Here is a 16,350-nt window from a genome sequence, read left to right on the forward strand (position 1 = left end):
AGAACTCCCAAGAAAGTTTCTCTCTGTCACATCCATTTTTCACACACTGGGTATCTTTTTTTCCAGTGTATTAACTGTATTTCTGCACTTGACATTTGCCAGTCCTAATTTCCTTTCTAAGTGCCTCATTTCCAGTGCCTTCTTGACTCCAGTACAGGTGACTTGTTGCTGTGGTATTTGATGTCCTCCTTCTCCTAAAGACTGCACCTTATCAGAGCTCTGATTTAAGCAAGTACCTCTTCAAGCCCAAGCAGAGCAAAGCAACATAGGGACATTATAAGAAATTTTGGTTTAGACAAAAAACAAGCTTGGGTTTTCCTTTCTTGTTTCAGCTGACATGAAACACCTGGAAAGAGGTTCTTATTTCTGGGTTATAAGGTGTGTTGAGGATGTTCCAGAACAGAAAGGGCTATGGCTGCACTTTTCCATTTGCATGGCTTTTAAAAATAAATTTTATTACAGGTTTTGGTGAAATTAGAATTGTTTCTCCCTTTTTGTAATTTATATTGCAGCTGAGTAGCACAGAAATAGTAGCACAGAATGGTCATTTCTGATGTGTACTCAGTAGCACGTGGCCAGAGCAGAGGAGAAGGGAAAGCCTTCCTGAAGTGGTTCCTGGTGTCTTGAGAGAACATAAGGCTAACATCACACTCTGTATTTCTGCTGACCTTATCTTTTCTTGACACCTCAACTCTTGACTTCCTCCCTTCTAGTATGACCTTGCTGAAGACTTTGTGCTCCAGAAACTTTCTTCTCAGGTGTGTGATCTAGAACTTTTTCCTACTTGCTCTAATTTTATCACTTAGTAGAAATTTGCAGTAAATGCCTTTAGCTTGCCTTTTGTTTTTCCCGTTGCTACTTGAGTGCTAAGCTGCCTGTAATTTGTCTATGATCATGAGAGCCCCTCAGTAGAGTGTGTTTCTGCAAGTGCTGACATTTTGTATCAGTTGCTGCTCTGTTTCTCCTTTTTAACTGGTCTGAGGACACTGGTCCTCAGCCCTGACTATGAGCTTCATTTTCACCTCAGTAACCCCAGAACTGTTTTCACTTTGGTCTTCACTTCTGTCGTATAGGCTGTCTTACTGTATTCTCCTGGAAGGTTAGGCTGTCTCCCTGCCCACTTGTCCTCTCCCTTGCCTCCCTTTTGGATGTTTTTGTTGCACTCCCCCTCCTAATCATCATGTACTTCATTTCATTTCAGGATTCTGCATGGCAACTGTAATTTTCAGCAGCTGGCAAGGTCTAGGGCTGGGATCTGGATAAAACAGATTTGTCACCTGCAATATAATGTACTGTCTTATTTCCTCTTCCTTGCCTTCCTTATCAGCTAAATGCAGTTTCTGTATAACATCTATTCCTGCCAAGGCTCATGTAGACTTTTCACTTCCTTTTCTGTACATTTTGCCATACTTCAGGGCAAATTTTGTGTAAACATATGCTGCTATTTGACAAAATAGTGTCACATGCAGTGGATTGTCAGGTCAAATGTGGAAGCTGGACTGTTTAGAGCCCGGCTCCTTTTACTAGTCTGCATAGGTTTATGTTAACTGGTGAGTTATTCACGTTCTCAAGCTGCATTAGGATCCACTTGCAGAATTACTGTAAACCAGGGTGATGTTTTTCTTTGCACATGCTGACACTTTCTGAGGTTAGACAATTAATGAATAATTACATGAAATTCATTTGTTGAGAACTATGTAGTCCCACCCAATTACCTTCTTGTCAGGCAGCAGCAAAGGCAGAGCCACTCCCTCAGGGAAGGCAAGCAGGACGCCAAGGGGATCCCGGAGCAGGAGGGGTCCATGGTCATGCTGCAGCTCCATAGCTGAGAAGGCAGGGCCAAGGGCAAACCACTGCAAACTGAGCTCTGGATCAAAGGGCTCCATGACCAGGCACAGTTTTGTCTGAGCTGCAGACCAGCACTTCTCCAATGTGGCTCAGGCACGGACCAAAGCCTCAAATGTGATCTTAAATAGAACTCCTGGACCTGTGTGTGCAGCTGGAGGCTCCAGATGAGGCTGATCAGGGACATTAGAGCTTGTTTGTGCACTCAGGGCCTTGATACTTCCCATGGTTAATTTTATGGCCCTAATTATAATAATTTTAGTTATATTATTAGCATGATGCATCAGCTGCTTAAAGCTAGGCTTGATCTCTACTTCTAAGAAAAAGAAAATTACGGTAAGGTCATAGGTTCCAGGTCCCTTGATGACACCAGACTGGAGCTTTGCATTAAGATAATGCTGTGTGATATCTTTGAAAAGAGCAGGCCTGCTCTGAACCTGGCTGCACAGCTCATCATTGGCATCAGTGGGACTCAGATGGGTCATAACAGGGGGACTGTGCCATTTTCTCAGGGTTAGTGCCCTGAAATTCAATGGTTCCTGAAGGTGATATGAATATATATTTAGAATGAATGCACAAATGATCTCTAAGTTTACTTCATGAACAAGATTCCCTGTTGAAAAAGTCTCTCTTCTGTCTGTTCAGACTGTGAGGCCCATGTTTATGGGTTTGTTAATGCAATGAAGTCATGTGCTGTCTGAGCACAGCTCTAACTCAGAATCATGTTGCAGCATGAACAATATTCCCCATCCAGGCGTGAGTTAGAACCAAAACTCTCCTTCCAGCAGATGAAAAAGAGGACACTAAAAATATATCTCAGAATTACAATCCATTTTCCTCTATTACAGTATTAATGCATCTCTGAAATTAATAGAAAATGCAATTTATGTTTTTTCATCTCGGGCTACCCTGGAGACATTCATGGGAGATGCAAAATGTTGAATCAGATTTCTTTTTTAAAACAAAACATCAAGTAGAGGCAACCTGTCCCCGCACTTGTCATTTCCCTCAGGCAATATTCTGGGAACTGGTTCTCAGTTTCCTTTGAAGAGATTATATGAAGGGTCAATACCTGGCTAAACCAAATTCATTCTTGCTTTGCATGCTTTTTTAATTGTTTATTGTTTAAAAATGGTTTTATGTTAAAAAGTTGACTTTGATCTTTAATGACTACAGAATTGGTTTCTAATGGAAATCTGCAAGAGTGAAAGTCATGAGACTGTTTTTTTTGGGCTTAGTCTCTATAAACATAAAAGAACAGAACAACTCATTCTTTCCCTTTATTTTCCAATTTCTATTTCTAACTCTTTAATATCAGAGTGGGAGGAACATTTATGACACACTAAAGAGGCAACTGGTGGTGCGAGATTTCTGTACTCCAGTAATGCACCGGCATGGGATTATATAAGAGTTGAGGTCTCAGTATTCCTTTCTGGAAAAGCTTCCCCTTTTTAAAGGATCACACATTCATCTTTAAGAGAGGAAATAGCTCTGGAGAAAAATGGGGTCTAAAAACTCATAGCCACCAGTGTCAATACAATAATGTTGCATTCTGTGCAAAAGTGTCCCTGCACATGCTCTGGTGTGGTTAAGGGTGCAGTCCCACAGCAGTAAATGTTGATTGGTGTCTGACTCTTTCCAACAGCTCTCTAGATATGCAGCTAGAACATTTCTCTGAATTGTTTCATGTGAACAATGACCACTAATGAGGCACAAAAGAGGTGATGAGAACACATGGAGAGGAGGATAAAGAGAGTGTGATACCTCACCCAATCCTGATTTGAGGTACCTAGAACTCATGGAAAATTGCCTCCTAAATAGGTCCATAGCTGTGGGTGGCTGAGGGAGGGTCCAGAGAAGGTCTCTGTTGCATTTAATGGGACAGAAGTAAGACTTTTCCTGTAGGCTCAGGCTGGTCCCATTCTACTGGCAGAGATTTGTTTCGCATCTCCTAGTTTCTTACCATACACAGATACCTCAGCAAGAATGAGTAATGGATAAAGAGCAAATGGAATTTAACTTTGCTCTCAGTATGAAAAAATTAGTTTTGAAAATTTGTATATTGCAGTTGAAACTGGAACATGATATTTGGGTTGCAGCACATCTTCAGAGAGAACATGTTCAAGAATTTGTTAAAAGTGCTTTGTATTTTGATATAGCACATCCATAATTCATGTAATTTAGTCAGGTTTCTGAAAGTGAGTCAGATGATGATTCAACTATTTTCAGCACAAACAGCCTCTGAAGTGCCATCGCTGGAATTATCAACAGAAGTGCTCATAAACTGATGCCCCTGTTTTCCCACGTCTCTTGGAAGTGATATGGAACTTTGAAACTGTAATACCTTCAGCTATGGCTGTGACTGTAGCCCATATTTCTGTCATGCTGTGAATTTGTTGAAATCTACTCCTGATATTGACATTCCTGATATTCCTTTTAACTGAAGGGAGAACAGTCTGTAAATGTGGATTGTGAGGATGTTATTGTATAAAGACTTCTGAGAAAAACTTCAGAGATGGGTAGCAGCAAAGGAAACTCAATTATTCATACTATATTATGACTTAAAAGAAATTCAGTCTTTCCAAAAGTAGAACATGAGCAAAGTGAAAAATGCAGTGGAAAAAGGACCTTTGTGATATAATCTGTCAAATTCACAACTGGGAAAATGTGAAAGGATTGTGGGCTCCAAGGGAGTAAAATAAGAGACCTTTCAGAAAGTACAAGTAGCTTGGAAATCACCTTAACTGCTATTTAAACTTGCCTGCAAAAGAAACTAGGTTACTATGATGTGTGAATATCTTTTTTCCGATGTTCTTTAGCCTACATAGATATTTAAACAGAATTCTTAAACTATTTTTACCAGTTGTTGGATATGTGGCTAGCAGAATTGCTCATTCACCCACTTCTTAAATATTCAGCATATTTGCAAAGCATTTTGAAAGGATAGAGTTGAGAGCAGTCTGGCATTAATTCACTGTGGGGTTTCTTGTGACTGTTTCATGTTCTGACAATTTGGAGTATGTTTTATTATCATGTCAACAAGAAAACAAAAACTGAAACAAAACCTCTCAGATATGCTTATCCTCCCTTTTGTTATGAAACAAAAATGTGTGTGCCTTGTAATGAGGGCAAGGGGAGAGACAGAGACAGAGAGAGAGAGAGAGCAGTTGGTGTCTGGGAGAATGCTGGAGATGCTGTAAATGTTTAGCATGGTCCTAACCTGCCACTGGTACCACTGGGGGCACTAGTCAAAGACAGAGCTGGATTTTCAGTGGAGATGTACTTATGGTTGCAGGTCACGTGGAGCTGCCAAGCTGCTTCATGTGACCTGGTGTCCCCAAAGGAGGCTTTAAATGAAATTTTGGCAAGTTTGCAGGCAGGAGGAGAGACTAGATTCCTAAAAGTGTCCTCAGGTCTGCGCCAGGCTGGAGGAGATTTTCACCCAGGCAGTCCACCAGAACTGACCTCAGCAGCTGTTCTTTTCTTCCATTTCAGAGATTCAGGTTTTATCAGGCAATTCCTACAGTCAGAGAATTCCTGCTGTTGGTCAACTGCAGTTTTGGGGTTTGAACTCCTGGCAAATTCTCTTCAGTTTCAAAGCTGCAGGTTGCCTGCTCCCAACTTCAATATTAACAATTCATTAGTAAGGTCATGAACAGCTTCCAAACAAGTCACTGAACTCTTTGGTGCCTGAATTGCAGCCCTTGCCTACTAATTAGTTGTAACAAACAACACAAATATACATGAGGTGTCTGATTAAGTATAAGAAGTCCAACCCACTGGACAGCAAAAGGGGTGAATGGTGTTGTATGCACAGTGAGTAGCTCTGAGACCAAGCCACAAGTATCTGAGGCACAGCATAGCTGGAAAAATATTTGAGAGAAGATCCTCTCTGGAGAACAATATGACCTGGACCTGCATTCTCAGCAGATCTCTCAGCTCAAAGGTAAATAGCAAACAACCAGTTCCCACTAGCCTTGCCTTCTGCTCCTGCAGCAGGCTCACACACTGAACAGTGCAAGTGGCTTGCCACGGGCTGGTTTGTCAGATTTTGTGTGTGTCCTTCCCACCTTGTTGAATGCAATGCTGGAGCTTTCATTTCAAACAGACCTACACAATTATATGAGAAAAGCCAATTTTCACTCTGTTTCATGTCAAACCATTCATTTCCAGGCCTGCTAGGAATTTGTTTCTGTGTAAGGGACTCTTCTCAACTTGTGCTTCGCTGGGTGACTCCTGGCTGGCCAAGCAAGGCAGCGGTATTTCAGTGCCATGCAATTTTCCCACAGCTCTGACTGATTCACAGTGATTTGGTATAGAAACCTTTTTAGAAGCAGTTTAAAAATATAATTTTATGGTTTCTAATAAAAGGTTTCTAAAAGAAACTTGAAAGGTGTACTACCTTTAACAGCCAGAGGCAATTGAGTTGTGGGTTTTATATTAAAAAAAAATCTAACATAGAATATGGCATCAGTTAAAGGTTCCTCTTCTTCCATGGCTAAAAGTGTTGTGGAATATTGACCAGCTCTTTGCCTGCTTGTGTGTTGGTTTGTTTCAAATTAAGCACGTTGCTCAAATATTTATCTGGATAAAAAGAAGTTTTTCAGTTAGTCTGTGATTGTATGGAAGATGAAATGATTCAGAGAACTGTGTGTGTTCTCCCCCCTGAATTGGATTGATTATTTTGTGAGTGCTAAAGTATTTTATACATAAATGAGAGAGAGTGAGAGGGTTTGGGGACTTTTTATCCTGTTATTTTCGGGTTACCGCCAAGAAATTCTGTTATAAAACTCAAGAATAGTCTATCATCTGATCAGTTTCAACAGGGTTATGTAACCATATATGACACTCTCCCTTTGTAAGAAAAGATGATTGTTTTTACTTAAAATACCTCAGGGAAAAATGAGATGAAAATGTAATAAATACATTCCCAACTTATTTGTTTGCAAAGTATGAATAGAAATATCTTGAACACTTCATGAACAATTAGAACATTTTAAAAGGCAGAAAAGTTAATATACTGATCTTCTTAAATATGTGAAACCTAATTTTTCTTGTTCTTTTACTTATGTCTTTCTCTGGAAGTATCCTCTTCCTTGCTTTTGCTGAAATACTTATTTATAACTTTTTTTATCATATGTAGAAGGTTATGTTGGATAGATCTGTATCAAAACTATATTTTTTCCCTCCAGATTGTTTTCTGAAACTACAGATGAGTTTTATAAGGTTGCCAACAGGTTATTAAAAGGAGAGATTTAGGACCTTGCAGTTGTTCTGGTTTTTTAAATTGTGGTGTTATTGTGATTATAGATTATGGGCTTTTCACTTACCATGGAATATTCTAGGTGAGGCAAAACATGACTTTCAAACAGATACATTTTTCCCTCAGTGTGGCCCCAAAACTACTAGCTTTTTTAAAATTTATTCTAAGTTTTCTTACAATTAAATTCATTAGAATGATTTCTGGTAAATTAAACCCCTTTTTCTTTCGTGCCATTGCCTGTGGACTTCAATCAGAGCCATATAACAGGTTCATTCGTGACACACCCTCCTCCTTGGCATCAGTGCTCAGTTTAGCAGCAGCACATGGGCATTTCTTGCTCTTTGTGGCTAATCAAGGACATACAGCTGGGTGCAACAAGCTTCTTGGCAGTCTAGGGGTTTGGTGATAACCTTTTATTGTCAGTGTCATCATGCTCATGGCCATAGGAAGGGCTGGGTAATCAGCTAAAGGAGGCAGCTCTATGGAAGTGGCTTCCTGCCCTGTAACAATTCTTTTTATGTTACAGATCTCCCTTTGCTTGGCGCCTGCTGTTTTCTTTGAGCAGGAATGGCAGTGCGTCACTCCCAAGCAGTGGCACTAAGCGTGAATGCACTTTCTTAGATATGCAGTCTGGCAAGGTGTGCATCATCACCATCTAGTCTGTACCCTGAAGTAACAGTTAGATTTGAGGCTTATGAGCAAAATCAGTTGAATTTCTCAACACTCAACAACACCCCACTCTAGTTCCTTGCAAGGAGGAAGACTGTCTATAAAGGAATTGTGCACCTCCATTAAAATTTTGAAAACCAAAGGTGTTTGGATACCCCTCCTCTGAGAATGTACAGAGGTTTTATGTAGAAGGCAAGAGGTGGGGGGGGGGGGAAATCCATACAGTGGGACAACTGTGATATGAAGAGTCACTCTTATAAATGAATTGCAGTACTTAATTACTTGTTGTCTGTTTTCTTTAACAGATCCTCCCATTATTCTATGGGCAGTCGAGCTTTTTCCCATGACAGTATTTTCATACCTGATGGGAGAACAGAGAGTGAACAGGCTATTCAAGCAATGTCACAGGAGAACGTTTTAGGAAAAGTCAAAATTCTTCAGGTAAGCAATTGCAAGTGGGAAAAATATTTAAAATGTGGTGGAAAATGGTCTCCAGAACATGTTAAATGTGCATAAAGATGGGTTGTTTTTCCTGTAGCCTTGGGACAGTTTCTCAGCCATGTTAAGTTCTCTGGCCAAAAGCCATTGCAAGTAATTCAGATAATCTGCAGAAGTTCCAGGTTTTGGTCTTGAAAGGTACAGCAGTGATGCTGTAAACATATCTGCAGAAACATCTGCATGTGTGGGACTCGTCTGAATTGAGTTAATGGTTTTGGCATGTCCTGATCTGTATGCCTCAGTCCTACAAATGTGGTAATGAGAGAAAATAGGAAGGCTGTGTTGAGGGCAGGGAATGGCATGCAAGTAAGATTTCTTTGCAAAACCAATTTAATTATATGTTTATATGTATTACATTTTTTCTCCTTTTTCTCACTGCACTTTTAATGGTTTTCATGGAAGGTGGATTATCTCTCAAAAGAGTAAACAACGTATTTGGGCATTTGCTTCTAAAGAGCTTTATATGATCTGCTTTCCCTTCTTTTCCAGAACTCTCCAATTAGTGCTTGAACTAATTTTTTGCTTTACTCCCTGTATATCTGTAAGATTCCCAGCTTCAGGCTTTTCAAGACCTTGAGAGAGCTGTCCTTCAGAAATATGTTGCACTTTATTGTTCAGGATGCTGACATATCCTGTCAAAATGCTGATGAATTTTTAATGCTGTGCAAGTGCTGTTACCCTGAAGATAACTAGCAAAATGCCACTGATTTCTCTTACCTCTGAAGTCCCCCCACAATCCATCTTTCCTGGTGAGTGAGAGATCCTGAAATTGGACAGCTCTGACCTTCAGGATGGAACTGTTCCTGCCTCCTGCCCGGTGCTGTCAGCAGACAGAGCACCTGCACAGTGCTAGCCATGCTGACTGTGGATGAGCTCTGAAGTAGAAACCACACTAGGACATCTCCAATTCCTCTGTGCTGGCTTTTCAGCTTAAATTTCCCTGGGTCAGGTAGATTCAGTGCATGCTATTTTCCAGGCTGGAAACCGTTATATTTCAGATGACTGCTGACTCCAGGTAAAGACCTGAGGTATGTGGGCCTGCCCTACGAAGCCCACCAACTCTTTCAGGGAGCTGTGCCCTCCCTATCTGTTGGATTTGTTTTCTTGGCCTCCATATACTAGCTTTTCTCTGAATAACTTTTTACTTCTAGAGGTGTTTTCTCTCATATCAAAACTCAGCTTGAAATTCTCAATGGAAATTTGTGCCTTTGCTAAACGAAGCCACCTGAGAAAAAGTATAGTTAATGCAGTTGGTAACAACCATGTTCACTAAGCAAATACTAAATCAAGAAAATTAGAGCAAAATGTCACCCTTGAAAGTCACAAAATAAATAGCCAGTGGTACTCTCTTGCTCATATGAACTTTGCATAAGCCTTTTTTTAGTGTGGTTAATTGCATATACTTTAAGGGACAATATTGTTTCAGCTGCTTGATGTAAAAAAATGTGCTTGCTTTTTTATTTAAAACTGAATGATGGTAGTTCATTTTTGTCATTTTAGTGTAGCTGGAACCCAGCCTGTAACATACCAGATTCATTTTTCAACTCTGATGATGGTGGTGAGAGCTACTTATTCATTCAGAAAAGGAATGCATAAGGAATGCAAATGACATTTTTCAGCATTTATATGTTCACACAGAACAGTCATATATTCATCTAAATGTCCATGGATTTTTTTTTTTTGTAAACCCATGGAAAGCCTCCCTGTAATAAGCCCAGGGACCACTTCTTGTATCTTCAAAAATTGCTGCCCACCACGTAACTTTTCCCATTTCTCTAGCCATGATTTCTGCAACTGTTCCCTGAGTTTTAGGAAAAAGTCATGCCAAAATCCCATTGCACATTTTGAATTGACCTTATAGTTGAGTCCTAGGTCTGATGAGTTATTTGGACTATCATGCCTGTTTGAAGGTTTTATGCACTACATACCCCATCCTTTTTTTCCTGCTATTCTGTGAGCCAGTGTTTGCTATGTGATTTTGCAGTCACAGAAAATGTTGATGCTCTGTCTCCTGACACCAGAAGCTTCTATCAGTTTTGAAATCTTTCTGCAAGCTAATTCCAGCTGGGAACATCTGAATTTCTTAAAGCAGTGGATTAAGAGGGGACAGTTCTCTCTTCTGAAGAGCTCTCTGCTCCTTCAGGCAATTCTGTGGCCAGCCTCCAGCATTACTGTGGCTTTGCCAGGCTTGTATTTCAGGGGGAAAGCACAGCACTTCCAATTCCCATTCACCTGGCAACAGTACTCTTCAGTAAAGAATCGTTGTCAGGATTCCATGCCCCATTCTGACTCTAAACTTGCTGCATTCCAGGTGGAGATCAAAAGCTCTGCAGATTTTAACCCTTTTCAGGATTTTTTTTTATTTTGGAGGTAGTAGAGAAAATGTTCTGGAAAACTTAAATCTTTTTTTTGAAAAGTCCCCACACTTACAAACCTAAGAGACAGCATGGTTAAAAGGGTTTTGAAGTCAGAATAGCAATGCAAGCCATTTAATATTGATGGTGCTGGATCTCATTCTGGGGATCACATAAGTGTTTCTTCCTTCTTCCTTTTCATTTCTGCTGACTTCAGAGTGTTGATGAACCCACAAAAAATGTTGTATAATGGTACAAACTCCGTAGTAATCTGGGCAGCTGGCCAGCCCGTGCACTGGTTCGACTGCTTAATTGTGGGAATTCTCTTTCTAATTATGCATGAAAGGTAAATTAGATCTTTCTGGAATTGCTCTCATTTGGTTTTATTGATTTTCAGATTGGCAGTATTCATCTTATCATGCTTTCTGTAAATAGATTTGGTCATGTTCAAAGGTTTTACTGTGTGCTAGAACTCAGGCTGAGAAAAGCCTGGCCTCTCATAAACCTCCAGCAGCCCTTTCATATCCTGAAGTTATTTTGTGTTGGCTGAAGCCATTTGGTGTTGTAAAAGCAGTCTTTTCCTTGTTCTTTGGAACTTCTGAGATTTATCATTACCTAATTTTTAAGATCCAGGGTAGAAAGCCAGCCTGAGCCTGCTCCCAGCAAGAGGTGGTACACAGGCACTGGTACTCTTAATGTTGAACTCTTTTAGTTTCCAGGGATCTGTTGCTTTACTTGTTACACAGGGCTGTGAATGAGACACAAGGAATGTTTAAACTGTAAATCTAGCAGTGTGTCAGAAAAAAACCCACAACCCATCTCTTGGAGCTTCACTTTCCATCCTTCCCTTCCTGAGGTTACTGGGTTGGTTTTCTCCTCCCATCAACGTGTCTTAAAACAATTCCCTGACAATTTGTAGCTGTGACTCTTCTTCCTACATCTGATATTTGCCAGAAATGGTCAGCAAATGAACAGAAGAGAGTTTTTATTTCACACTCATAAAAACTGCAGCAAGCAAAATAGAAGCTTGTTTAAAACATTGGCTTCCTGAAGCATCTACACTGTTCTTTCCCACTTACTGTGATGATGCCATGGTGTGGCACTGCTGCTGCCTTTGTTCTCCACTGCTTGCCTTCACTGAAGTTATCTTGGGTCATTTGACATCTCTGTGGCTGCAGCATTCAGCTGCAAGAAACAGTAAAGATTGACTGTGACATATGGCTTATGGCCTTTAGGAACTACATTGGATGAGCAATGGGTTACATCCTTTTTGTTTCATGTGGCCATGTAGTTTAAAACAAACCCTCTCTGCTCTGTAAAACTATAAAGCATCTATTTATTATACAGATATGAATTATGAGAAAACATTCTTTGTGAATCCAAACTTCTCAGTCAAATGCAAAAGGAATATTTTTAAAATTCATATTTCTCTGATTTTGTAATGATGAATCACCTGTATAATTTTCTCCTTGTCAAACCTTATGACTGTACAGTTTTGGATTACATTTCTTTTAGTCATTAGCATATCTTAGCTAATACCAAGCCAGTGCTTCCCTCACTGTGCATTGCACATCTGTATTCTACCAGCCACTCCCAATGTATCTTCTGTTTCTTATTGCCCAGATCTCAACAAAGACACAAAGCTGTTTTTCAAATCTCAAAACTATTATCTTTTACCATGATGGTCTGAATTTTTCAGAATTGGGAATGAATTTTCACTTCATGATTGCCTAGCTTTGTATTTCTTAAAATTAATTGCTTTGTTGCCAATATTTTTTGGTGCCACTGCAACCGAATTGTTTTCCTCATATTTGAAAATTCTTTTTGCTTTATAAACTGAATTTATAATTTTTTTTCTAAATCATTCTAGCATTTCTTGGGCAGACCCTGTTTTTCCTATGATCATAGTAATCCCTGAAAATGAGCTTCCTTTCCAAGAAAGGAAAATTTTCCTTCCTTGCATCTGCTTTGCTTTAGGAGAGACTGATGTGACAAATGCTACAGATGCTGTATCTTCAAGCCTCTCCACAAAATCTTCTCTTTACACAAGTATGTGTAAGTGATCCATCACCACTGTGCACCAAAATCTTCATCCATGTCTGGATTTGTTGCAAATACACATCTCTAGAGGCCCATTTAGAGTTTGCACCTTCACTGTTCTTCTATTTTGGACTCTCTCAAAAAGTTTCTACAAGTGTAATGCCCCTAACCACATGCTGCTCCAGCAATGGAGAGTGGAAAAATTTCCTTCCTGCATCTTGTATCCAAAACATCAGTGCTAATACTTGTTATTTTCCTAATTTTCTATAGGTTTCCATGTTAATTTTGTACCTGGATTATTTTCTAAAGCTATACCAATATAACTTTTCACATGATGCTTTCCAGTTTATTCTCTCCTGATTTAAAAGAAGCTTGTGTGGGGTATTTAATTTGTCTAGATATGCTGCAGATGTTCCTGTTTGGATTAAGAAGTGGACTCACTTCCATACTTCAGCATGAATTAGGTGAACTCTCTTCTGAGCCTAGAAAAGAAATTATAAGACAGAATATGATAGAGATGCCTTAAAATCATGAGTGGAATTGATAAAATGAATCAAGAACAATTATTCAGTCTTTCATAGCATGAGAACACATGAGCAACAGTTGAAACCAGTAACACTTCCAAATCAAACAAATATTTTTTTAAGCAAAGTTGGACTGTATAAAAATTCCTCAGATGCCACAAATCATTGGAGCATTTACAAGTATGGGCTCAGTATAGGCTCACGCTGTTCTTATGTATTCCCAAGGCATTTGATTTTTGGGTCATTCTGAGAGACTGTACAGGGCCAAGTGGAATTTCAACAGTGTGCCGCTTTTTAGGACAGGTGTTAATTAAGTCATCATTTTCCATTTATATATAACTAGAAAACTTAATTTCAATTAAGTTTTATTATATTTAGGGATTGCAAACAGATATGAAGAGTAGATCTTTGAGTTGAAGGGGAACTATGACCAGCATTTCTTATTTGAATGGAATCAGCTGAAATAGTACACTCTGTTTTAATGATTTTTAACTGAAGGGAGCAAGCAGCTCAGCAGATCCAGTTTTGGATTCAGTCCAGGCATGAAGCCCTAACAGTGATGTGGTTTCAGGGGCCTGAATCCAACAGACATGCAAGTCGGCATGTACACAGAAGAGGAGCCAAATGGGAGTGAGAGAGGAGATGTACAGCCTGATCTGGGGTCTTTGCCAATTAATATGGAAAACTTGTTCTGTGGCATTTCCTATGCAAATGCAAAGAGTGCTTTGAAAGTCTGGGCTTTTTTTTTTTTATTAGCTGCAGGTGCCAGACAACGCAGAACAATTTTACTTAGGAGCTTTATTCCTTAAGTTATTAATGGGAAACTGGTGTCAGCTAAGTAGTAATCACATTTTAGCAAATTATTTTGCATGAAATAGAAGTGGGCCTGTGTCATTGTCCAGTTACCAAGAAAGATTTTAAAAACTGGATGAATATAAACTTATAATTATTTTCCTAAATTCCTAGTATTTATTTGTCTGTATTGGATTTGCAGACCTGTGCAGACCTCACTATTGCACTGACAGCCACCCAGGTTGCGTGTAAGTAGAAAAATTGTCAGGAAGCTCACAGAAACCTCATGAATCTTCCAAAAAAAAAAAAAAAAAAGAAAAAAGTGGATGAGGTAAACCTGGCCTGGATATTGTCCTAAAGCTCCCCTGTGTGCAGTGTCTCCAGCCCCTGCTTCATGGTATAGGTAGTGTGTGATAGCTGAGCTGTTTTGGGGCTAAGAAGGGTTTGTAAGTCCTGTGGAAATGTTTGTCCCCTGGCTGCAAACTGATGGACCAGGAATGCCCACTGGAGTTAAAAAGGCTGGAAGTGAGAGGTGCAGACGCAGAAAATTCATCTGTTTACTTCTGCTTCTGGTTGACAGACTTCAGAGCAAGATGGTGGTTTCTGGCCACTAAATTAGTCTTCTTGAACAAACCAAGTCTTCTTGAACAAACCAAGAGAGACCAAGGTCCTTTGACTGAGCCCAGTATGCATCTGTGGAGATTTTCAAAAGGCTGTTTAGTCACAACTGTGCAATGGCAGAAGAACAAAATGCAATGCCTGCAACTTCTAATGACTGGCATTGCAAATAATCCTCAGGCAACAATCATCCACACACTGTCAGCACAGGCAATTCTTAACTACAGAGGATTTATAGTTATGTGTTCAGAAGTATATGTCTAACTGAAATTTTTGAGAAATTTTAAGCAGATGCTCCTTTTCAGGGATTATGGCCTCATCTCAAAGGTCTTCCATCTAAAATTGGTGTATCTCTATCTCTGGGTGAGACTATTTGAGTGTTCTCCCAGGTAAAATTTGTGGGGGTTTTATTTTCTTTTATGGATGATACATTTTTAGAATTTTTATGATTGACCAGGTAGAAAATGCATCAGTGTGGAATTTTTCTGAGAGGGTAATTGCATTGCATTACATTATAAGCACATTCTAAAAAGACCAAGAAGCGGGTTTAGCATTACTCTCTAAAAGCAATAAGAATAAATTTGCTCAGTAGTTACAATGAGCTATTTGAGATTTTGACATTTGCTCATTTGGTATTTAGTGTCAGCTTTTGAGATTAGAATGCATCAAAAGAAACTGGCTGATGGAGAACTACTAGTGGAGATTTTTGTTTTTTAAGATAAATTAAGATAAAAAAGGCCAATAAATAAATAATACAGAGAAGCACCTTCTGTTCTGGAAGGGTGAGGGTTACTAGAGTTTATTCCTCAATCTTCAAACTAATTTATGCCAGTCTGAGCAAAAAAGCTTTTAAAGCTTTGAAACAATTAAAAAAAAAACAAAACCAAAAAACAGTCATGACTGTATACAGTCCTTTAATATTGAGGATAGTATATTTCTTGGAAATATCAGGAAAATAACATTTTAAACTTTTATATACAGAAAAACACATTGTTACTGCAGAGCCCTCAAGCACCCTTGATGGTAATTAAAAAGGCCATTCTTTTTCAAGCAAAGACCTTTCTCCATAACAGCTCCACCATCAAACTCCCACCAAGCACTGCACACACACATCAAGAATTTGTCAGAAGATCAAAAGGGCAACACTCCATCCGTTCATCCAAAACACACTGCAAGCAATGTTAATGTGTGTGTGTTCCCACCATGAACAGATGCACAGATCCTCAGTTTCCTAGGTGGCTGTTCAGCGGTTCTGATAATTCCAGTTTTCTGCCCAGGAGAATTATTTGTTGAGAAATGCGACTTTAGGAAGAAGATAATAGCAATCTCAACTTATAAAACACATTATCAAAGTAAGACTTTTTTTTCTGAAATAATTTCATTCTGATTCTAATATTTAGAAGGCCTGCAGGAATAGAGTAGAATTAAAGGCCTCACACGATCTCACACAGATCATTTTGCCCCTTCCAGCTCCCATGTACACAACGGAAACATGTGAGATTTCAAGTCAGAGAGCTGCACTGCTAACACAAATGCCTGCATGGACTTGGTGAAACCCTTGCCTTTAGACTATGCCAGTAATCCAGGTGGGAATGAAAGTTTGCCTTTCAGAACTGCCCACTGTGCCAAAATGCTTTACGATTCAAATTTCACTACTTTCTGCCAAAATTCAAATGGGCATAAATTACTGACTCAGTGAGGAGACTGAGAAAAGCTATTCTAGTTTAATAACCTGACTATGAGGAGT

General features: G+C 39.4%; 1 protein-coding gene across 5 annotated transcripts in view; it reads left to right on the plus strand.

Annotated features, from left to right (window-relative positions):
• Positions 1-16,350, plus strand: part of CRACD (capping protein inhibiting regulator of actin dynamics) — a 129,289-nt gene that overhangs the window by 94,342 nt on the left and 18,597 nt on the right. For all 5 annotated transcript variants that reach the window (XM_030948506.1, XM_030948510.1, XM_030948509.1 and 2 more), the window contains one exon: positions 8,083-8,218. In XM_030948506.1, the coding sequence (XP_030804366.1) occupies positions 8,099-8,218 (120 nt within the window). In that variant the 5' untranslated portion in view covers positions 8,083-8,098. The remainder of the gene's footprint in view (positions 1-8,082; positions 8,219-16,350) is intronic.

The sequence above is a fragment of the Camarhynchus parvulus genome, chromosome 4, assembly GCF_901933205.1.
Source record: "Camarhynchus parvulus chromosome 4, STF_HiC, whole genome shotgun sequence".
In the NCBI taxonomy this organism is placed as follows: Eukaryota; Metazoa; Chordata; class Aves; order Passeriformes; family Thraupidae; genus Camarhynchus; species Camarhynchus parvulus.